We start from the raw sequence: 23,782 nt of genomic DNA on the forward strand, positions 1-23,782 counted from the left end.
ATCCTGGAAAAGAAAATAGAGTAAAATTTCTTAAAATTCATTATGCTGCTTATTGAAAAGCAGTCTTTTTCTACCTGCTAATACAAGAAGGACACAAGCTAAAATAAAATGTTGTATTTGTATATTTTAATGTCTTTCAAAAGTCAGGAAGCCATGCACAGGTTAATGCCTGAAGTAGTAAATTACTGCCCATAATATCCAATACAAAGCCTTGGTTTTCCTCAACTTCCACTGAAGTTCAGAACTGTCAGGTGGCACAGCAGTGATACACTGCCTGACATTTGAGCAAATGCAACTCACAGTGAAAAGCAAAACATGACATCCAGTTGCTTAGTCAAACAGCTCTGGTTCATAGCTGTCACTGAAGTGCTCACATGGGGACTACAAAACGACTGATCTCAGTCATTTTCCCCCTGACTAGGGAACAGTTTAACATCCTGAATACAAGTGATGTCTGAAGACACAGCCTAGCCCCCCAGCAGACATTTGAGGAACACTCCAGCATACAACATCACCAGAGTATCAGGCACTTGCATTACAGGTATAAATCACTACATCCCACAGATTTTGGTGCAAATAGTTGTGTTTTTTCCCAAAAAGTTTTTTCAAAGCATGGCAGAGCTACCCGAGCAGTCCCTCAGCCGGAGCCAGAGGCAGCATCCCCACTAAAGCGCACAAGAAAGCTCTCCATAGCAACAGGGGCTGCAGCAGCTCACGCAATCCCTCTTCTTCACCCGCATCCCAAATCTGTTTTTTCTTCCATAGAAAATTGCTTAGCAGCTCACCTGACAACACGCAAAAAGCAGAAGCACAGAACCTGTTCCACACAGACTTTACCAAGGGTGCAGCCTGAACCGGACTTACTGCTGCAGGGTCCATTGTGTCTGGGGCTTGGAACCACTCAGGAAAATGCAGAAGAAAATTATGTCATAACATTGCAGTAATATGTTATGACAAAGTAATTACTATCACATGCAAGTATTACCACTCATATCGTTGCCTGATGCTGCTTATTAGATTTCCTTTTCAGACCCTTTTTACTTTGGCAAACTTTAACTATTTCGTCTGATCAACCAAGTCAATCTACGCAAACTACCTCGTTTGGAAATCTCATCCAGAAACAATACCAGCTTTCCCAAGAGCAACCCCAGTAGAAACAAAACATCTTCCCCATGCCTGAACCTTTCATGCCTTTTTTTTTTTTTAATTATTATACCCATTTTGAAGGCAGGAATACAAATTTTTGCTGGAGCTATTGCAGACATGCCTCTTTCTTTAAAGGTTAATTCCGTCTAGCCCTTATTTGTGTACCTGCAATATTCTTTACTGCAAGACTCCCAGCTTTGTTCTTTACAGAAGATGCTTGTGACAAACCTCACAGCTATTCCGGACAACTGTTTATTCCTTATGCTACTACACATTTGCTTTAAATGCATTGCCTAGACTGCCAGTCAATTTAGGATTGTATCCCCAAAAGGAAACACGTCTTCACAAATCAGGTGCCATAAAATTTTAGTTTTGTATCTGCTTTCCACAGATGTCAAGGCAGGGAAATGAAAATCAGTTTCAAGGGCAGGGAGAGCCTGGAGCCAAACAGCTCCTGGGAAATCCTCAGGAAAATGGGCGGATAATTTTTTAAGAGAAGAAATTCATGCAGTTTTATCTACAAAACTAACATGAAAATTGTGAACAGCCTCAATCTCAGGATCATAGAAAGACCCTCAGATGTGGGGAATATGAAAAGAATAAAACTACAAACCCTGACAATGAGATATAATCTCACCTAAGCCCAACAGTAAGAGCATTGAGCTACAAGCATGGCTCACTCAGTAAAAGCACAAGTCATTAGCTCAGCCATTTAACTGCAGTTATAAGATACGTAGATCTGTATGTAAATAAGTGAACTGTAAGAAAATCCCACTGCCAGCGCTCAACTGCAGCAGTCACAGCCACCTCCAGCGACCTCTCCCAGCTGGAGCCGTGAAGCAATGCTCCCTCTCCCTCTCTGAAAGGTCTGGCTGCTGTGCTGGAGTTATAGTCAGTCCCTGCAGGCTGCCTGCCTCTAATGGCAAGAGATAAACGTGCTTTAGAGAGCAACGTTGCTTTGTTCCTGTATTCACTGCAAATCTGATCTCAAGAATCCTCTTGTATTAAAGGAAGCTATTAAAAGTTTACCTGTTTTGAAAAGAAGCCCTATGTCACCTTGAACCTTTAAAACGAGGAGGGGAAGGAGGGAGAGGGAGGGATAAAAGGTATCTTTAGGTATCTTCGATCTGCCATTCAGCAGTTGTCAACTACTTAGAAGTCACTGTCCACGTGCATCCTTTTTTCAAAGGAGTGACAGCCACAGGGGTAAAAGCTGTAACTCCACATTCTCCTAAACATAAATGGCTAGTTTTTCCCCACGGTTACCTTGTTCAAATACTCTATTTTCATGAATTGTTCATTCATTCTTGAATAACAGCCAAGAATATACTAGATCTTTTTGTTGCTTTCTTTTCATGCTGAAGGGGGGTGGCGGCAGGAAAAATATATTTTAAAAAAAATCAAGATAAAAATTTAAATTCCTAAGTTTAATGGGAAGCAATCTATACATTTTGCTCCACAGCTTTGACTTCAGCCTAAGAGATCTGAAGCCTCTATTTCTTCCAAATGCAGGCGGTCCATGAGTGCCACCAACACCATCTGTGACTCCCCTTTGCAGGCTGTCTGCTCTGCATTACTGAAACGTATTTCAGGACTAGCTGCAATCTTACCACACTGTAGTTAAGCCTCCCAGCACGCTGTGTATATTAGAAGTCCAAACAGCCTGAGGTATGCCCCCATCCCACTACATGGTCTTCAAGGCAAGAGAACAAACAAGAAAATCTAGAATGTAGCCAGGTTACACAGGTCTCAGAAGGGGGGAAATAAACACCAACCAAGAAATGCTTTACTAGGGCAATTTAACAGAACTGCTGCCCAACATGCTTCTCAAGTGTTGAAGATTTCTTCACCTTTCAGCCCTCTCATCCATCCCTTATCTGCTGATAGCCCAGCAGTGCTCTCCACCACCAGGTCTAGATGCACAGCCAGACAGTCTCAATGGCAGAAGCGAGTGGTCTCACTCTCCTGAGCTGTTCACCTCAGCCAGACAAATCCTCGTCTTCTCCGCAGCTGTAGGCAACAAGAAACATTCTCCCCTTGAAAGTTCCTGAACTTAAGCCGTTTCTTAGTGTGACGTGAGAGAACAAGCCTCATCCATACAAGGCCAAGGAACAGACGAGTCAGCACAGCAAGAGATGTGTTTTCCTATCTGCATTTTTCCTATCTGATATTTCCTATCATCAGCACCCTGCCTTGCTCTGGGTCACAGACATTACAATTCCAACAAGTTATATGAGAGCTGAAGACCAACTATTCTCTAGCAAGAGGAACCAACATCCCATGGACATAGGAAGACTAAAGCTTTCCCTCTCTACCACTGGAATGCTACTTTGTCAGTCCTCTTTCCAAATCATGCCCTACAAGATCAGCAGAACTCACCATGTTTCTTTTTTTTTGATTTAAAGAAAAAGATCCCAATCAGAACTTTATTCCTGCTCAAAGAGTAGCAAGTTTAGAGACTTAATGAAAAAACAAGCTTTTGTTATCGATTTGTATCACTGACAGCACTCTTCACATTAGTGTAATAGGCAGCAGAACAACATCATGAAGCGGACAACCAGCAGAAAGACGCTGGAAGAATCCAGCGAGACAAACAGGGTAATGTGCAAAACAAAAAAAAGCCTCCACAGCATACAGATACTACTACTCCTTTTTACTGAAGGCAACTTGAAAAATTTTGAGAGTCAGGAACTTTAATTTTTGCCTGAAGAGCAGCTTGAAAGTGTTGAAAATGGGTGCTCTTACTTTTACACTGCACACTTCATTTCTTATGTGAAACGTGCAAATTACTCATGAGAGGACCAAGAACATGGTCTCCACCCTCAAAACTCTAGTAATTTGACAAGGTGCTAGTTCAAAATCTAAGTTTCATTTTATCCTTCTTTCTATCAACTTCACAAGAACACCACCAACAATAGCGGCCAGCTCAATTTGTCAGCTAGGGACCCTCACCAGTATAGCCATGAATGCAAGTCCACGCGTAAACTTGACTGTTATCTTGGCTATATCTATTTGGTCATACGAGAAGGGGGAACTGCCCTGAAATGCAGTTTAGGCAAAACAAAGCCTCCCACAGTTCTTACCAGGCAGTAAGAAACAATCTAGCTTGAGTCGGGCAGAATATGCAGGGAACCACAGAGTGAATTGCTTGCCCCACTTCCACAAATCCTGCACAGATCCATCTCCAAGCAAATCTCTACCATTCTTGTTCTGCCATTAATTTCTTCTACATCCTTTCAAAACAAGTTAGGACACACAAAGGTTGTGTCTCTTGATGTGTTTACGGCATAGGATTAAGCCAACTGAAGGGAATCAGTACTGACCGTATGTGTTGCTTCTCACATCACGCTGCTCCCAGCTGCATCATTCCAGAGCAAAACCAGCAAGTTCTTTCCATTGCTGCCTGCCACCAGTACTTCATATTTGACATAATGAAAGTTGCTGCATTACACAGACACATAGAAATTCATCCCATTAGCCTTCCCTTTGCTAAGCCAATTGGGGGAACTTAGCTATCCAAAATACAGTCAGTCATATTAGAAAGTTGAACAGAAGCAGCATAATTATTTTCTACATTCTCCTACGTTTCTATATTCTCCTACAACTTCTTCTAGAATGAACAGCTTTAATCCTACCACACCTGCAGTTATCCTAACACCACACCAGAAACACATCTCTATGTATGTATTCGTCATTCACAAATTCCTAAGGCACACCATCTCTTCGTCTCAGGGAGGAAGAAGTACACATAGATTAGAAAAGTAAAGTAGTAATGAGAGCATGGGTCTTTTCCTAGTTCTCCTGGTGATGCTCAGCAGGTGTCCACACCTGTATTCTTTTCTACAAGTGTACTAGGTCAGTGAGAGCGCAGTTGTGGTCAAGTTCAGATGCCTAGCAAGGTAAAAACCACCACAACAAGATGCCTTGCACTCCCTGATCCAAGTACAGTTCAAACAGCAGAATGAGAAATGGAAGTGGCAAGTGTTTTAACTGTTTTATTCCAGCCCCGCTCAGAGTTGATGGCTCAAAGGCTAGGAAATGCCATTACTATGAGCACCATCATTACCAGCTGCACAGGAAGATAACATTTACAAGGCCTTCTAGTCCTTTACATACTTTATACCTCACCTTGTACATTTGCCAAGTTCACCGATATGTACAAAAGTTCCCCAGAAGAACTCACCAGTTCGTGTCCAGCCAAGCATCACAGACAGAAATGGCTTGTAAGCCTTGAAAATATGGCAAATCTTTCCTGCATAGAAGTAAACTGAGACACCAATCAGGAACTATAAATTGACTGAATTCCTCCATCCACCAAACTTCTCATCCTGTACTGAAACCTCGCAGTAGGTTGCAGCCAAATGAGCGCATCATAGGTAGTACCAGCTGGGTTCAAAGATGCAGATTTCACCCATTTTATTTCTTGGGCCTTGAATACTAAAATCATTGGTAGTTTGCTCATCAAGAACTTCCACACATGCAGAAGAAGAGGAACAGCAGCAAGCTTGTGCAAACAAACTCAGTCTCAAGAACATTGTACTTGCATCTTAATTAAATCAGTAATCCATGACCAACTTCCCTGAACAACTCATCTCTAACTGCTCTAAACTGGTGATTTTTACACCAATAATTGTTTTGTCCATTCCAAACATGCAATAATCTGTTTCTTTAAGAAATCCTAAGTTTTTAGTAATAAAAACTTTCTATAAATTAGGAGAAAAAATAGGAAAAAAGTCTGCTATAACAGACTATTAGCCTCTTTTGGTAATTTTGGTTGGTCCTACTGGTTAGATCCTCTTACATATACAAGTCATATACAGTTTCAAACTTTGGCAAGTTTGTGACAATTATGTAGTTACCTTCAAAGATGCACAGAATTCTAGAAAACAGTATTATTGTCGTTACTACCTAAAATAAATAAACACTCAAGGATGTGTTTTCAATATATTGTAAAAGGAACTGTTAAGGACAAAGTCAAACTGATACCATGAAACACTCACTATAGCACTGTCTTTTCAAAACACAATGAAAGCTAATGCAGGAATTTCTCCTTTTGTTACAAGTCTCCCCACAGGTCTCAAATGGGGGAGAAAAATGGTGTACGTCTCTCTCACAACTGACAATCACAATCTGGCAAAACTTCTGGCAAATATGACAGTTGAGTACGCACACACAGAAATCAGTCTTTCTGGAGATCAGGGCTGCAACTTCCTTGTGGCTTTCTTTCCATTCAGTAAGTATGGAATAACAGTACATTCATACAGATGCTACAGAAAAACATTTTTAAAGACTAAGGTTTTCAGCTGTTACAATAATGTTGTGTTATTAAAGTAGTGTTTCAGCACAGCAGAGACAGAAAAAGAGGTCAGTTTCAAAAAAAAATAGTTAAAATTGGTTTCTATCACTGCAAGTTCACAAGGCCCAACATTTGTTATTGGACTACTGCGTTTTCAGAGTTAAAAAAAAAAATTACCATGATTTCCTCTCTGGTTTTGCTCTACAATAGGCCTGGAGAAGCTACCTGGAAGCTTCATCAGCCTCCCCACCAAATGATCAGCAGATAAGCCCCTTACGGCAGGTCCTAATCAAGACAGCCCACCTCTTGAAAGCAAACTGCAGGAGTGCCAAACCATGACTTACGGTAAGTCTTGTTAAATTTAAGGCTTTGTTTGGATTGGGTTTGTGTTGTTTTCTTCATTTTGTTATAAAAACTTCAAGCTACTGAAGGCCTAATTATAGGAGTGTGTCCGTAGCGAGCTATTGTCATGAAAGTAAGCCTGGACATATGATCCAAAGGGCTTTGGATCAGTTCTTAAGGCTGAAAACCCAGAAGACAGAGAACAAGAACTCAAGTTCTGACTTTTTTCACCTAATCTTGTAGCTTTTAGGACGCTGTTGACCATATGTATTGGGAGCAGGCTCATTAAACTTACTATTTGCTGGCTATCATTTTATACCAGACACCATGCGACACACCAGAGGGCTGTTTTCACATACTACCTATCCTCAAAAAAAAAAAAACAACAACAACAACAAAAAACAGAAGAACCATACTTATCCCCCCTGGACAGAGGAATAACCTAAGCAAAATGACTCAATGATTGACAGTAATAACAGGTAAGTCCATCACTGACCAAGCCTGGAGCTCAATGGTGTTCCAAGACAACGATCCCCATATATTTTAGAAAGCAGCAACGTGCTATGAAATATTGCCAAGAAGAAATCAATATTAGAATGAATTGGAACAAACGCATAAATTGATTTTAGCATTACTCAAAACCAGACAAAAACAAATCCTTGATAATAAGGATCATCAGCAAAGTCCTACTGAAATCACCTGCACGAACTGGAGACGTTCTCTGTCAAGCCTCGTGTGGGAAGCCTCACCATTTCCAGTGCCAGCTTCCAGTGACCCAGCCGTAGCGTCTTACTGAAACCCGGCTCGCTGCCTGCCAAGCAGCACCAACCTGCCTTACCCCACGGCTCGTACTCACCCAGCAGAGCGCCCACGAAGATGACGACCTGGGCGGCGGTGGCGAAGTGCCGGTAGCCCCGCTCCTCGCCGTGCCCGCCGCCGTTCGCCGCGCTGCCGTTGCCGCTCCACGCCATGCCGCCCGTCAGTGAGCCAGCGGGGCGCTCGGGCGAGGCGGCGCGGCGGCGGAGGGAGCCCCGGCTGGTCCGCTCGCCGCGTTGCTGCGTCCCGGGAAGCGGGCTCGGCTCGTCATGCCGCCACCCCGCGAGTCATTGCCGCCGGGAGAGGAGAGGAGGAGATACAGCGGGCTGTCCCCTGCCGTTAGCCGTCCCATACTTCTCGCTCCCTCAGCGCGCTCCGGGCGAGCCGGCGGAGCGCCCGCTCCGCTGCCCCGCTGCCCCCTCGGTAGCTCCGTGTAGAGCGAGGCAGAGCGCCCGTCCCCCCGCGGGCAGCCCGCTAGCGCTGCCGGCGCTCATGCTGCCCGCTCTCCCGACGGCGGGCTCCCGCCGCACCCCAGCTGCCCCTCAGCGAAAAGCAGCCTGTCGGTGAGTCCCAGGACATACGGCACTCGAGCCTCAGGGAGCCGACAGCCCCCCTACGTCCCTGCGTGAAAGCCCAGCCCAGCCCGGGCGGCGCGGAGAGCCGCACAGCCCCGCCGCCAGCCACCGGGCACACCGGGGGGCCGAGCTCCCGCCTCCGCCATCACGTGGCTACCGCGGCAGCGAGGGCCGCCATTTTGTCGGGGTGTGTCGCGGGCGTGCCGGGCTGCTGCCGGCACCGCCCCGTGACGGGAGCCCCCTGTGGGCGCCGCGGCTTCTCAGGAGGGTGTTTTAAAGCAGGTCCCGAAACTCTGGGTTTCCACGTATGTTATCTGCTGAAATCTTGCAGGCTTGTTGAAATACGTGTAATACTGAATCTGCCAGGAAGGATCCTATATAGGCATAGAAATTTGAGTGTTTAAATGCGCCAAGTGTGCCTCCATGTGGCAGGTGCCCAGCTTAAAGCACGGGTGCCTTTAACTTAAAGGCTTTCAGAGGGCAGCTAGTTAAAAATCAAGGCTGTGTTTTGTCCTGTGTGCCTCTGCTGGATTTCACCTGGGCTAACACCTGGGCCACGCACCTCCCTCACCACGTGCCCAGGGACCTCAATGTGCATGTCCCACAGCAGCCAAATTTGGGAAGATTTCAAAAAGTGTTCAGGGCAGGTGGGCTCCAGGGATGTTTGCTGTACTTCAGTAAATGTTTATGGACCATGTAAATATTTTTTTCTCCCCTCAAACTATAATTTGATTGACTTTACACAGGTTTTCACAAGGCTGGCTAGCAAAGGCACAGCACTGAAAAAGCTCGTCTTTTCCTCTCTTACCCATCAAATTTCACACTCCTGCTGGGGTACCAGACTTTTTAAAAGAATTTCTCACCATGTTTTTATTACATTTTTTTCTTGCTTTCTTCTTGGAAACAATGAATCTCTGTAGAAGAAATTATGAGGAAAAAAACAGAATAGCCTAAAGCAGACGTCTGGTCTAGAACATTTTATCCCAACTGGTTAAAATTTTGCCAAGCCAGGAACAACTAGCACAGTTGGGCCATTGCAACAGTACGCAATGTTACGTGACCCAACTGCACAGAGCACTTGGCAAGTCTAAAGCCCTACTTTCTGTTAAAGGCAATTATACTGAAGTTTCTTAATTACACACTGCATCGCATCTTCACATTGGCCAAACTTGCTATATCTTTGTGTGGAAGAGAAGGTGAATCCATGGCCTAGAAACTTTCATTTCTAGTCTTTAATGTATAGAAAGTACTTTGACAAACTGACAGATGAGCACACCCTGCTGCACCAGTGCTTCCAATAGAGCAGTTATTTTTACACAGGTGCGAGAAACTCTAGTGAGCAATTCCAGTGCCCCAGGTCACATCTGGCCGTAAAAGGAGACCTCTGTCGTTAGACATATGTATCTTTGGTCACACAGTTCCCACAAAAAAAAAAAAAATAGATCAGGCAAAAATTCTACCACTGAAGGCACTTTTAAGGCATTCTCAGGGAACAGTATCAGAACAGTGATGCAGTTAAAATTAGGCTTTCATTTGACTAACAAAAAGTTGGTTGTTTCTTTTTACTAATAACACGATGCAGCCATAAAACTAGCAATTAGTAAATAAGTTATAATACCAGCTGGGACCGTGTGAACTTAGTTTAAACGAAATGGAAAAATAAACAAAAGTATGCACGTAGCAAGTTCTCATGTTCAGAAGGACTAACAGAGCTATAGAAACTATTCAGTAGAGTAGGTCCCTCCTTAGGTAGTCTACTTAAAACAAAAAGCCCGTACGCAAAGGTCAGTAAAGCAAGAAGTATGATATATGGCCTCAGGGTAGCAAGTTATGGACTACTATAACGTTTCTGTTTGCCAGTGAACGCACACCTAATGCATAAACGTATATGTTTAAATTTACTTGGGGTATTTTCATCAGGATCACAAAACTTAAAAGGTGACCTCATCTTCTCATCATCCTTCTGTTCAGCAGAAGGAAAAGGCTGAAGAAAAGCACGTTTCCTTTCTGCTCACCGCCGCTTCCCTGACAGCTTCCCGCTGCCTCTCTGCCGCGTCCCACCACAGACACCCGAGGACAGGGGCTGGCCTCGCTTGGTGTTCAGCCAGAAAAAGCCCTGCGCTGCTCACACTCCACCTCCGGGTGGAAGTCACAGGAGAAGCCCCAGCGCCCCCCCACCCCCGGACACGCCACCAGGCCGGGAGCGGGGCCGTGCTGCCGGGGCTCCTCCTCCCGCCGCCGCCGCCGCCGCGGGGCCGTCGCCGCTCGCAGGGTGGCAGCGCCGCGGGGCCGCCCGCCATGGCGGCCGCCCGCCGCCGCCCGGGGAGCTGACATGGCCCGGCCGAGCGCCGCGCAGCAGCTGCCGGCGGAGCCGGCCGCGGAGCCGCCGGAGAGCTACCAGCTGCGGCAGGAGAACGAGCTGCAGGCGCTGGAGTCCATCTACGGGCAGGACTTCCAAGATCTGCGGCAGGGCCGGGCCTGGAAGGTAGCGAGCGGGGCCCCGCGGCCCGGTGCGGGGAGGCGGCGGGCCTGCGGCGGCGCTCGGTCAGCGTGCTTTATCCGCCCGCCTCGCTGGGCTTTATTTCATTTACTGTTTATTTGATCCCCGCGGCCTCTCGTCGTCCTGCCTCTCGACAGAACGGGAAGCCTAGCGAAACAGGTCTCCGTTCTGGAGAGGAACAGAGCGGGTTTTAATTAATTGGCTTTTGTTTTTTTTAATGCTTCCGAAATCATTCCTTAGCTGACTAATTACATACCTGCTTAACTCATTCATCTCGTCGGCATACGTGTTGCTGATCTCTGCACATTCACTCTATACCGTGGCTTACTCTCACTGTGGCTGTTTTCCATCAGAACTTAATACTTACACTTTATTTTTTCTACAGTATTTTTTTAAATTACAACTGATTGCCCAGGTCTACTACTCATTACTCTTTTCCATTTCTCTTTCATGTCTGCAATGTCTTCTTGAGAATTTTTTTCCAGCTGCATCTGGTGGCACTGTTCTCCTGTACCCGGAGGTACTGGTCATTTACATCAGTCCCCCGAAACTTCACTGTTACTATCGTCTGTCTGTCCTCTTTTGTCTTTGGTTTCTACAAAGTATCATGGCTGCTAGTGTTTTTTCTGCCATACACCCGAACCAAAAATTCTTGCAGAACCTGGTGACTTTTGGAGGGGAGGAGAGGGGCTGGAATTTAATGCTAGAAATGTCAGTAACTTCCCTAGTTCTTAGCAGCGCTGCTGGTCTCCCTCCCTATTAAATTCATACCTGACATCCTTTTGACTTTACCTGTACTTTTTCCCCCTGGAAATGCAACGGCAAAGTAGAGGGGATATTGACCATCTTTTAACTCGTTCCCATATTTGTTTTTCTGTGTCATCTTATTTCCATACCTGTTCCTAACATTACTGAGGTCTGTTCCCTTTAAAAAAAAATCTAATTGAAAAGAAAAAGTTTAGAATGTTTATATGGCAATGTTCTACTTCAAAAAAAAAAGACAATTTTAAGAGAATGGTAGGAAGGGCAATACTAGTTAAAATTACGTTTTATGCCAAAAATAAAACTATAAATACAACAAATCTACTATCTATTTGGCCACGCAAGATGTGATGTTGTAGACTATTGTCATAGCAGGAAATACTGATTGGTGTTTGTTAGTGAGCTAAAACAAACAGAAAATAAACAATTTCATTCATATGTTGAATGTATTAATTTGTGATATTCCACAAATCTACTACTAGCCTATAGTAAGCAAAATAGGAAGATTTTATTATTAAGCCTCCTTTTTGCTCAGTCTGACTCACCTTTCTATTAACTGTAACTGCACTTATCTGAAAACGTTCTAAAATATATTGGATAAGCTGTGGTAAAGAACCACCTCACCTTCACTGAGCTGTATCAACACATTAGTGTATTATTTTCATGGTTTGGATGGTCTAACCTGAATTCTGCCATGATACAGGTTTTGAGAGTTGTGTGCAATGATTCCTGCTTCAATTAACAACAACAACAACAACACTTGTAAATCAAAGCTTTGTTTTCCATTTTAGGTACGACAACCTCCTGAAATTAATTTAGTTCTGCATCCTCAGGGATTGGCTGGTGGTAATGAAGTATATGCCAAAGTTGATCTGTGGGTCAAGTGTCCACATACCTACCCTGATACGTGAGTATACGTTAAAATATAACCTTTTTTTTTTTTTCTGTGAACATTCATCTCTTTTCCATATTGAAATGTATGTTGAAAGAACATCTGGTTTTATTCGTTGCTTATTTTTGCTTTCTGCATGTCTGTATTTGTTCAGCCTGTGGTATGAGGGGTGACCATAAAATTTTTTGCCTGAATTGGATGTGGTCTCTTGTGCAATGGACAGTGATAGGGCTACATTTGTCAGGAAAAGATTGCAGCCCTGAGCTGTAACTTGAAGATAAGTAAGTGCAGGTGTACCTGTTAGCATCTTAGTGCTGTTTTGAAACTTTTTCAGCTCATGACCTATTCTGCTGGTAGTGGGACTGACTCTTTATTTTTAAAACAATCTGTTGTCCTACTTGTACCTGCTATTCCTGTTTTCTGCTCTTGAAATCTCTACAGAGAAAGTAAAAAGAATTGCAGATAATAAGCACTCCTAGTGCTTTGGGTCAGCAAGTAATTTTTAGGTATAGAATTGCTGTGCAGGCACAGACCAAAAAGTTCCATTCAGTCCATATGTCACTGATTGTGTCCACAGCATAGCTGCCTTTACATCATCCGTTTGTACTGTGGCCTGAGGGGTGTACAAGGGAAGTGCTGTTCCCAGCCAAGTGATAGCTCAGTTATACCCTGTAGTGTGGGGCATAGGAGCCCCTCTACTTTCTTTTGTTTGTTTGTTTAAGTTAGCATAGCTATAGATGCTTTACTTGTTCCTATAAACGTGTTTTTTTCTTTTGCTTACTTATTGAACGCTTCTTTATGTTTTTGTCACCTGTATAGTGGTAATAAATAAATTTTAAACACCTAAATATTATGCTAGTAATATTTGCAAAGAACTGCTACATAAGTTACTAGTTAAGAACTGGCTGAATCATAAGAAACTGCAGGGGTTTCCTTGCTAGTTCTTCTGTTGTGTGTAGCTGACAAGTAATATGCAACTAGAAAAATTAATGAGTATTAAATCAGATCTCTGACTTCATATCATGTATTTTATCTACTTCATGTATTTATGTACTTATTTATGTATTCATGTATTTATGTACTGCCTCACTGAGCACTGACCAATTGCCAAGTGACAATAAACTCCATTCCTTTTCCATCGCTGACCATTTTTTACCTGCCTTCTGTCTTACATGGTAGCTTTTCACACTTTTTTTTCTTTTTAATAAGGCCATTCTTTATGTTCTGTTGCTATCCCCCAGTGTCCCTGAAATAGAACTGAAAAATGCAAAAGGCTTGTCAAATGAGAAGATAAATGAATTAAAATCCAGACTAGCTGAACTGGCAAAACAGCGCTGCGGAGAGGTAAGAACTTTTCACTTGAGAAATATGCTCTGGTCCTAAATAGTTCAAAAAAATGTATAATATAGGGAAATACATCCATATTGGAAGTATGATTTACTCTTTTTATTATAAATGTTTCTGTTTAATGAAAGTTCAGAATTTGCACACTTCCAAAATACAGTGTATATGTAAAAATGCAAGCTTTATCCCTGTTTAAAGGCAGATTTAAAGGCTCAGTTTGTTCCTAGTTATTTCACAGTATGAAAGGCAGTAACTAACTCTAAAACTGAGAACTTTGTGCACTTTTCAAATTAATCTGAGTACTATAAGTGGCTATAGCTTTTAAAACAAACTGACCACACAGGGAGTTTTTCAGTATGATCTGGTTCATCCAATGCTGAACTGGAGGGTGAGAGACCGTGATTATAATACCAGCTCAACAGTTGACTTCTTCTGGGGCTGTAGCACAGTCACTCCATGCCATTGTGCCTTTTTTCCTACTGTGGCTAGGAATATTGATACTTGACTTCTCCCTTGAATATGGTAAAAAGAGAAAGGTGGAGAAATACATGAAGCATAGAAGTTGTATTTATTTTTAAAGGATTTTATAGTTCCCCAGGTGTGTTTGGTATTAAGGATACCTTTTTACATTGTTGCTGAGAACTGAAATGATTCAAAAAGTTAGTAGCAAACATCAAATTCTTTGTGAAAGCAGGGTTTATGGCATATTTCGTATCTCTATGTGGAAATGTTACAGGTGAGCACATTTGATTTGCTCTATTTGCCTTTTTGAACATGAAAGATACACAGCTGTGGAAGTTACTATATGCTGCAATAATATTCTGCTTTCAATTTCCTAAGCCTGTCAACTAAACAAGTTTGGCAGGGATTGCTTCTCTTTTAGTGTTGCCACATCAATGCCTTTTTCCATTTCTATACTACACTGCTACTTTTTTTTTTTGGCCAACTTTAATACAGATATTTTCAAAAGACTGATACTTCTAGCCAGATACTGTTTTGTTCATTATATTTAATGGCCAAGATTTTTTTTTTTTTTTTTTTTTTATAATGACTGCGCTGTGGACAATTATAGCAAATACTAGAAACAAGGTTCAAACTTTCAAAGTAACCACAAAACCATGACATATATTCTCAGTCTGCTCACAACTGACCCTTGGAGAGCCTATTGGCTTGTAGGGCTTTAAATCCCATTTTGATTTCTGATCTAATTGAAAGAAGTTACAAAAATGTTACAGGTTTTTCTAATAACTATCCAGAAGGAGGATCTTGCTTGATCCAGAAACATGCAGATACAGTTGTGAGTTACATATACAGTACACATTTTTGACGAATGCGATACACAATGTAGTCTTGCATTATTTTCTCTGCAGGGAAAGGGAGTCAACTATTCTCTCTGCCTTGGCAGATATGCTTTATTAAAACTGTATTCAGCAATATTGAAAAAATGAAAATGCTTCAGTTACCTGTCAAACTGAACAACAAATGGATTTTTTTTTTTAGTTATTGGGATTTTTTTCTTTTTTTATACGTTTGCACATGCATGTCTGCTTTGCATTTTGAATAGTAACCTGGGAAAGATAATCTAGTTTGCACGTCAGTCATACGGCTGCTTAAATTAATAGAGAAATGCTGCTAGACTGATGAAAGCTTAAGTCCTGACAGGTCAATAGGCCATCAGTGTATACCTAGTTTGAGTAAACAGTAACTGAAAATTGATTTCATCCCGGCAAGCTGTGCAGCAGAATTTAGCTAAGGTTTCAGTGCACTTCTTATTTTAGTAGTTGTAGTTTTAGAAATGTGAAATGCCTTATGTCGCTTTACAGTTCTAACTGTGAGGCTAGATTGCAGAGAAAGGATTGGATTTCTTGTTATGAATGAAAAAAGCAACTATTTTGTAGGAGTAGTATCTACAGTGATAGACAATTTTAAAGGATTTATTCTGTTGTAGTTGATATGTCTTAAGCATATATCTTTGTGAATAGGAAAATATGCCTAAAAGAAGGAGATAAGAAAAGGGATTTTGCGGGGAGGGAAGGGGGAAAGTGCTTAAATCTGTTTTTCAGTAATTTTCACCGTCTGTGCTCCTGTGGTCAGGGATTTTTCATGTTACAGTTCATTAATAAATAGCTTTGACAAAAAGTACTGAAATACAGTAAATTAATCTGGTAAGTAACAAAATGAACAGTCACACACTGCTGTTGCTGTATTGCTTTTCTGAGTGGGGTATCATTTTACGATGTTCTTTGAATTTGTTCTTTCAACTAGTTTGAGCTCTGCATGTCATTCACATTTATTTTCTTTCAGGTGATGATATTTGAACTTGCAGGCCACATACAATCATTTCTCAGTGAGTATAATAAACCACCTTCCAAGTCTTTTCATGAAGAAATGCTAAAAAATCATCAAAAAGAACAAGAAAGGCTGGCTCAGGAGGAATTGCGTAGGGCACAAGAAGTTAAAAGAAGAGAGGAGCAGGAGGTAAGAGAAATTAAAGTATGAATAACCCTGTATTGTTTACGTTATTATAACAATCTGCAGTAGATTTATGTGGCAAGGTTTTGCTAGCGGGGGGCTGCAGGGGTGGCTTCTGTGAGAAGAATCCAGAAGCTGCCCTGTGTTAGATAAGGGCCAGCCCCAAAGTGGCCCGCTGCTGCCCAGACCCGAGCCAATAAGTAATGTTGTTTGCTCCTCTGTGAGAGCAGATTTAAGAAAGGGAAAAAAACAACTGCTGCGCAACAGCAGCTGGGAGATTGAGGAGTGAGAAACAGCCTTGCAGACACCGAGGTCAGTGAAGAAGGAGGGGGAGGAGGTGCTCCAGGCGCCGGAGCAGAAGTTCCCGGCAGCCCATGGTGTACCACAGTGGAGCTGGGTTCCACGCTGCAGCCCGTGGAGGAGCCACCGGTGGAGCAGGTGGACCTGCCCCGAAGGAGGCTGCGGCCTGTGGAGGACACCCACAGGAGCAGGCCCCGGGCTGGAGCTGCAGGCCATGGAGAGGAGCCCACGCAGGAGCAGGTGACTGGCAGGAGCTGCTGCCCATGGGGGACCCACGTTGGAGCAGTTTGCTTCTGACGAATGGACCCTTGTGGGAGCAGTCCTTGAAGAGCTGCTGCGTGTGGGAAGCCCATGCAGGCTCAGTTCGGGAAGGATGGCATCCAGTGGGAGGGACCGCACTTGGCGCAGGGGCAGAGAGGGACCATGAAGGAGCAGCAGAGACAGAGTTAGGGACTGACCTCAGCCCCCATTCCCTGGTCTCCTGCGCTGCTCAAGGGAAGGAGGTGGAATGGGGTGGATAGGGGGAAGGTGTTTTTAGTTTGTTTTCTTTGTTTCTCACTTCTCTAGCTTGTGAGGATTAAGCAGTAAATTTCTCTAATCTCCCTACACTGAGTCTGTGTTGCCCGTGACAATAATTGTTGAGTGATCTTCCTGTCCTTATCTCAACCCTTGAGCCCTTTTTATCGTTTTTTCTCCCCCTTTCCCTTTGAGGAGGGGGAGTGAGAGAGCAGTTGTGGTGGAGCTCGGCTGCCCACCTGAGTAAAACCACCCTCCACACAGTCATGATTTTGTAAGTCATCCTGCATAGCCATAGGTTTTAAGGAATTATAGCTTATCAACTGACACTGACAGCTCTGACCAATAGGTACTATATGAACTATCTGCTCTTGTTGTTGTAACATTTTACTGATGAATTTTTAACCCTGAGAAATACTTGTGCAAACTTGAATGTTTGCACTACTGAATGTTTGCAATACTGAAGCAAACTTGAATGTTGATAACTGATCCTATGGAAACCATTTATAAAGAGGACCTTATACAAAAGTGTGAGTAAATACACTCAGTGTGTTCCATCTTAATCTAGGAAGTATTATCCAGACACAGAGATAATCCTACCTTCCTTCACCATAGATTGACTGATATATTCACTATGACAAACTTCTCTAGAGAGCAATAAATTTAATCTAAAGAGACATTTATCCTGCACTAGAAGTGAGGACATTCATCTGGGTCACAGAGAGAATTGTGGTGTGAAATCTCCACACTGTGGCAATACGGACATAATAGCTATTAATCTAAAAAATAACTTTTTGTCTTATTTCTCAATATCTTTTCTGTGTATGAAACTTTGTTGTTGGATCTGTCAGTAGAAGTTATTTTCTTTTGTCTGAATTTCATTCACCTTCATCATACAATTGATGGTATTTTGTCTTAACAGTTGATTTTTTTTATTAATATAATTTAATTTTATTCTTCTGAGATCTACAAATACTTTAACATTGTTTTTGACAGGGTAAGATTAGCAGTTGCATTGTACGTAGTGTTTGTTGCATGTTTAACAGCACTGAAATTCATTTCAGCAACGTGAAATCCTTAATGAGATTCAGAGACGGGAGGAAGAGAAAAGAGAAGAAAGAAAAAAGAAGGAGATTGCCAAACAGGTATTCTTTCTAAGCAGGTGTCCCAAAAACATTGCACTACCGTTTTGCGAACTCTGTAGCACACAGAAATTTGAAAGAATAACGTGATTCAACTGTTCTTGATATCTTCTCTCATCCAGTGCTTTTATTAGATCTAGGTTAAAATAGCATCTTCTGTTCTTGATTTCGTGGAATTTATTTCTGAAATAAAACTAACTGTAGGGGAAAATAATTTATTGGCATCTTTTTAGTGTTCTGAGATGAATATTTTTAAACAGACATAGAATAGTATGGTAATGTGTCAACAGTTTCATTGCAAAGCATCCTTACGTTCCTGCCCATAGACAGTGCTGAAGTGTGCTGTCTGAATCTCAGCACTTCTTCCTCAGCTTCACCTGTACATTTATTGTGGAAACCTATTTTCTTCTGTGATCTAGATTACTTTATAGAATAATAGTCAAGTATACCCACATATTTTGAGGATAGTTTCTGTACTTATCCAGTATTTTTCCTGATTTATAGGAACGTCTGGAAATAGCTGCTCAGACAAGTCAAGAAAATTCTCACAGGAGAGATACTGCAGGGTACAGAGTTGCTTCCAGTTTGAATGGGAACTGTTTGGAACATGGAGTGAATAACAAACACCGCCCAAATTCAGCTGGACGTTCGAAGTATGTATGTCACTTTGCATGTGGATTTTTTAGTCGCAGTTTTTATTTGACAGTTGTTTCTGTATAGTATTTGATAATCCAGAAATCCACTTTCCTATCTCATTGCTAATCTTAGTATAATCAAATGAGATGCTGTCTGTGTTTGTGGAACAAGACGTTTCAAAAGTTTCTGTTACTATGCTTTAACGATGAACACGTACAGTGGACTAATACTGACTACACAACTGTTTTTACATTATGTCTTCTTTGCATTTTGTGTTCTTAACAAAAATACAAAAAGGCAGAGTTACTTATTCTAACAATGATAAAAATAATCAAAAATGATCTAGAAGTGCCCTGGTACTGTATTTGTAGAGTTAAGCAAAAGCTAAGCCCATTTAGTTTTCTGAGGTCTGTCTTTACAAGGACAGCGGTGCCCTTGGTTTGTATGTTCATGAAGCCTGAAATTTTGGCTACTGGGACTTAAACTTTCAGAAGATTATTTTAAATGTTTTTAATTTCATTTATAAAATATATTTGAGTTCAGAAGGCCAGATGCTTTCTTCGTATATTGTTCTTTATACAGCTCTAGTGAAGTGACATCTCCGATGTATGTACTTTCTTTTTTCTTAAATTCGGTATGTTGAAGGAATTTCTACATGACCCTTCATATACTCCTGTGATCTCTATACATAATTGCATTTATTTGGAGGAAACACCGTGTAACGGTGATACTTCTATTTTGAAGTAGATTGTACTAAGATGAAGTAGAGGTTGGTTTGAGATAGTGGTCTTGAGTTCTTTCTGATCTTAAATGCAGCTCCATACATGCATGTGAGAAGGTTTGGAATATACCACTTCATTGGTTTTTGTTGTTGTTTTGGCATTTTGTGTGGGTTTTTTTGTTTGTCTGTTTTTTTTTCAAAACTTTCTCCTTCTTGCAGGATTAATTTAGAGGAGTAAAAGCAAATGGCAAACCCATTTTAAGTTGGGAAAAATAATTAAGCTAAAGCTGGAATGATCTTTAAAAATCTGCATATATTTGCTTTTTGTTATGTTTTGAAAGATAATACAAATCAAGATATACTTAGGTATTTTTCAGAGCAGTAATATGTTTGTTGTGGTGGTTGTTGTTGTTATTACTATTATGTTTTCCAAACTGAAGATGTCATCCTCAGCTGCAGAAGTTTTAAGGTTTGGATTGAACTCCTTGCTGATTCAATTCCTGGCTTTGATTTTAGACACCCAGTGCAAAATGTTGTTTGCAAAATGCTGAATTTCTATCAGATGTTTATGTTTACACTAACTCAGTATCTTTGATGAATGTTATGCTTGGATACAAAAGTGTCTGAAAACTAATCCCGTCGCAGAAATGATATCTTTAGGAACTAGGGACTGCGACAATATTTTTTTGAGACAGAGAAACATATTCTGTCCACATTGCAGACGAGAACGCCAATTTTCTGTTGGTAATAATGAAGAGTCCACCAGCAATTACGAGGTGTTGAACTTCAGCACAAGCGCTGGGCAACTTACTGTCCATAAAGGAAAATGTTTAGGTAAGCAAAATAATATTTGCAGTTTGAAATGCTGTTTTGGGAGCTGTTGTTTTTTGGGGGGGGCAGAGAACTTGAACAATGTTACCAGGTACAGAGTAGCAAGGGAGAGAGAATATTGTTGTGGAATATGAAATGTCACAGCCAGGATTGGGAGGGAGTAATAAGTAAAATTTCTTTGTGATAAATATTCCATATTTTCTTAAGATTATTTTAAGTAAATATCTGCTTCTTCTGAAACAATTACGTAACTGAATAGCAATACCAAAAAAACACCTGCTCAACGTTTTATATTCTCTTCATAACTAAAATAACTCCCCAAACAGATTTTTTTTTAAATTTAAATAAATAGCTAGCTTGTCAAATACACATTGCCACCAAGCAAGAAATCATTTAACTTTCGGAAATGTGAAACCAGTGGTAAGAGCAGGGTTAGGGATACTGGCTTTTTCTCCCACCATTGCTGCTGATAGCAATGGGATGAAAGCAGCAGTTTTAGCGACAACTAAATATATGCAAGAGTAGGAGACATTTGGAGATGAAAGGCCTCCATGGAGTGCCATGTAAATGGACCACAAAATGTTTTTGTTGTTCTTTTTCAACATAGCGCTTCCTCAGTGGCAGGATAAGCAATCTAAAAGTCTCTGGTGCAAAAATAATTTTATTATATTGCAGTTTGATGATGAACAGTTATGTCCATAGAGTTTGGCATTTGTTCAGCGTGAAGAGTATTCAGTTACTGAAACCTGAAATTCTTAGAATGTGAAGCAATTTCTGCCAATATGCTGTAGTTTTCGTTTGACTAGTGTTAGTTTATTTCATCTACATAGAATTCACATTTGTCAGAGCTGATATTTTTCAGACCACATGTAGGTACAGATTTTGTTTAGTTGTAAGTAGTTCTACATTTCAGGAATTGTAGAAAGCAATGTTTCTTTAGCATTTGCAGGAGCTCAAGCCTTTAGGAAAAAAGAGAAACTGTCTTCCTCTTCTCTCCCTTCATATGTAGGCAAGGATGAACAGCTTGGTAAATCAGTCTACAATGCATTGGAAATTCACAGTGGAGACTTTGTTTTAGTTTATGAGTGGGTTCTACACTGGCAAAAAAAGATGGGAAAATTTCTTACAACGCATGAAAGAGAAAAGATTGAGAAGTGTAAGAAGCAGGTAATGCCCATAGGTTTCACTTGGCTTGATAAAGTTTAGGGGGTGTTCAACACTTTTGATAAAACTGCTAATTTATGTTAAGCTTGGGAGGGTGGTGATGAGCCTGAAAAGTTCAGAGTTTTCCACTTCAGAGGAAAATTAACATGTTGGGGTATTCAGGAGTACATTTAAAGTAATACAACTACACGGAAGTGTACTTGCAAGTATGCATAAATAAAATAATAAAATATTACACTTCTGAAGAAAGAGGAAATCAAATGTGCCTGGCAGAAACCAGAGTTGTTCTTGCCCCTTGTCTACAATGCATTCTTTTCACATAAGGATGAGGATGTCATATACTATATATATTTTTTTTTATTATCTATTTTATTAATTGTGTGTTCATGAAATATGACACAATGCATGTTATGTTGTTTTTCTCTAACAGCTTCAGGGTGCAGAGACAGAGTTCAGCTCACTGACAAAGCTAAGTCACCCAAACATAGTGCATTATATATGTATGAACCTTAAAGAACGGGATGATTCAATTGTGGTGGACATTTTAGTGGAGCACATAAGTGGTTACAGCCTTTCTACCTACTTGCACAAAGAGACTCCGGTTCCAATTGAGCAGTTGCGCCATTATGTGACCCAGATTTTGTCAGCTCTGGACTACTTGCACAGTAATTCAGTAGTGCACAAAGTTCTTTGTGCTTCCAGTATCCTGGTAGATGCTGAAGGAAACATCAAGGTGACAGACTACAGCATTTCCAAGCGCTTAGCTGATATCTGCAAAGCAGATGTTTTTGAGCAGACCAAAGTTCATTTTAGTGAGGATGCTCTTCCCAGCAAACCTGGAAAAAAAGGAGATGTGTGGAGTCTGGGCTTGCTTCTGCTTTCGCTCAGCCAGGGCCAAGTAACGAAGGAATATCCAGTTGCTGTTCCTAGCAATTTACCTGCTGACTTCCAAGACTTTCTGGAAAAGTACGTGTTTGCTGCATTCCTGTATCTTCTTCTCTTTTGTATATTTTTTATTTTTTTATTTTTAAGGCTCAAACAGTTTTTCAAAAGATCAGCTAAATCCCCCTGTGTCACTAGTCGTAGTTTTTTAGAGAAGAGGCGTTTTCTTGCTCCAGGCTCAGGCTGCTAATCTGGGATTCAGGAGAACAGATCTGGTGCTCTCTTCTGCTCTGTTCTGCCACCAGCTTTGTGTGGATAAGTCGTTAGTCTCTCTTCCCCTCTGATTCCATCAGAATTGATAAAGGTGATCATTCCTTAACAGAAATCTGTTTGAACGTTTACATCTGATCTAGGATAGTTCTTTGAACAGTTCTCTTTTTTGGTTGCTAACAGATGTGTTTGCTTGGAAGATAAGGAAAGATGGACCCCTCAGCAGCTGTTACAACATAGTTTCATAAACATTCCACAAATGAAAACACCTGTAGCAGAAGAAAATCTAGATGGTGAGAAACTCAGTTCTTTCTGTATTCTGTTAAATAGTAACTGGACCACGTGCCTGCAGTAACAGAAAAATCGGGCTGTACTAGAGCATCAAAATCGTGTTTGTGCAAGTGCTTTGCAATAACTAATCTAGAAGTTAAAGATCACACCAGCTTATAGGTCCATGACTAGCTGGGGTGGTCTGACTGTTGTTTTCTCATCGGTAGAGAAAGCTGATGCTTTAATTAAGTCTGGAAATTCCTCCGCCTTCTGCATCATATAAATGTCAGATTTTATTTTCTTCCCAGAAGATTCTGTTTCAGTGAGATGTCTTCCTTCATTGTATTCTGTTCAAATTACTTACTTTGTCCAGTATAATTAACGTTGGTAATGAAACACTGTATTAAGGTTTATTCTTATACCAAAGCTTAACTCTACTCAGCAGAGCATTTCCGTATCTTAGGTTTTAGTTGTACTTGGTTATTTAGGATTTATCTTCTTCCTAGTGCTTGTTTGACAGTGCCTAGTGCCTTATCACCGTACCCCTGTACCAGTGCTGGTAACCATGATGTCCTCATTACAGATTCAGCAGGTGTAGATTGCATCGAAACAGTTGTACCCAGCGGTCAGATATCCAGCGCTTCGTTCTTCACAGAAACACAGAGACAATTTTCACGCTATTACAATGAGTTTGAAGAGCTAAAATTACTTGGCAAAGGAGCTTTTGGAGCAGTCATCAAGGTACGGTATAAAAATTATTTCCCACTATTGAATCCTGTTTGGAATGTGTGTGTTTTCTCTGAAGCAAAACAATGTACTCAATATTTACTTGGTTTTGTTGATGATTTTCTACTGTGCTGTACCTGTATTGTGGTTTTTTTATCTGGAATTGAGTAGGCTGATAA

General features: G+C 41.3%; 2 protein-coding genes across 3 annotated transcripts in view; one reads left to right on the forward strand and one right to left on the reverse strand.

Moving 5' to 3' along the window:
* Positions 1-9,572, reverse strand: part of GPR176 (G protein-coupled receptor 176) — a 42,721-nt gene extending 33,149 nt beyond the window's left edge. Inside the window, exon 1 of the mRNA XM_080595293.1 lies at positions 7,641-9,572. Coding sequence (XP_080451419.1) covers positions 7,641-7,755 — 115 coding nt within the window. The 5' untranslated portion in view covers positions 7,756-9,572. The remainder of the gene's footprint in view (positions 1-7,640) is intronic.
* An 824-nt stretch (positions 9,573-10,396) lies between these two features.
* Positions 10,397-23,782, forward strand: part of EIF2AK4 (eukaryotic translation initiation factor 2 alpha kinase 4) — a 38,593-nt gene continuing 25,207 nt past the window's right edge. Inside the window, exons 1-11 of one of the 2 annotated variants that reach the window (XM_080595281.1) lie at positions 10,397-10,660; positions 12,229-12,344; positions 13,571-13,673; positions 15,978-16,151; positions 18,026-18,106; positions 18,608-18,756; positions 20,182-20,294; positions 21,301-21,458; positions 21,886-22,421; positions 22,791-22,900; positions 23,461-23,618. In XM_080595281.1, the coding sequence (XP_080451407.1) occupies positions 10,508-10,660; positions 12,229-12,344; positions 13,571-13,673; positions 15,978-16,151; positions 18,026-18,106; positions 18,608-18,756; positions 20,182-20,294; positions 21,301-21,458; positions 21,886-22,421; positions 22,791-22,900; positions 23,461-23,618 (1,851 nt within the window). In that variant the 5' untranslated portion in view covers positions 10,397-10,507. The remainder of the gene's footprint in view (positions 10,661-12,228; positions 12,345-13,570; positions 13,674-15,977; positions 16,152-18,025; positions 18,107-18,607; positions 18,757-20,181; positions 20,295-21,300; positions 21,459-21,885; positions 22,422-22,790; positions 22,901-23,460; positions 23,619-23,782) is intronic. The other variant, XM_080595280.1, reaches the window with a different exon arrangement.

The sequence above is a fragment of the Anser brachyrhynchus genome, assembly GCF_964034855.1.
Source record: "Anser brachyrhynchus genome assembly, chromosome: 5".
NCBI classification, from domain to species: Eukaryota; Metazoa; Chordata; class Aves; order Anseriformes; family Anatidae; genus Anser; species Anser brachyrhynchus.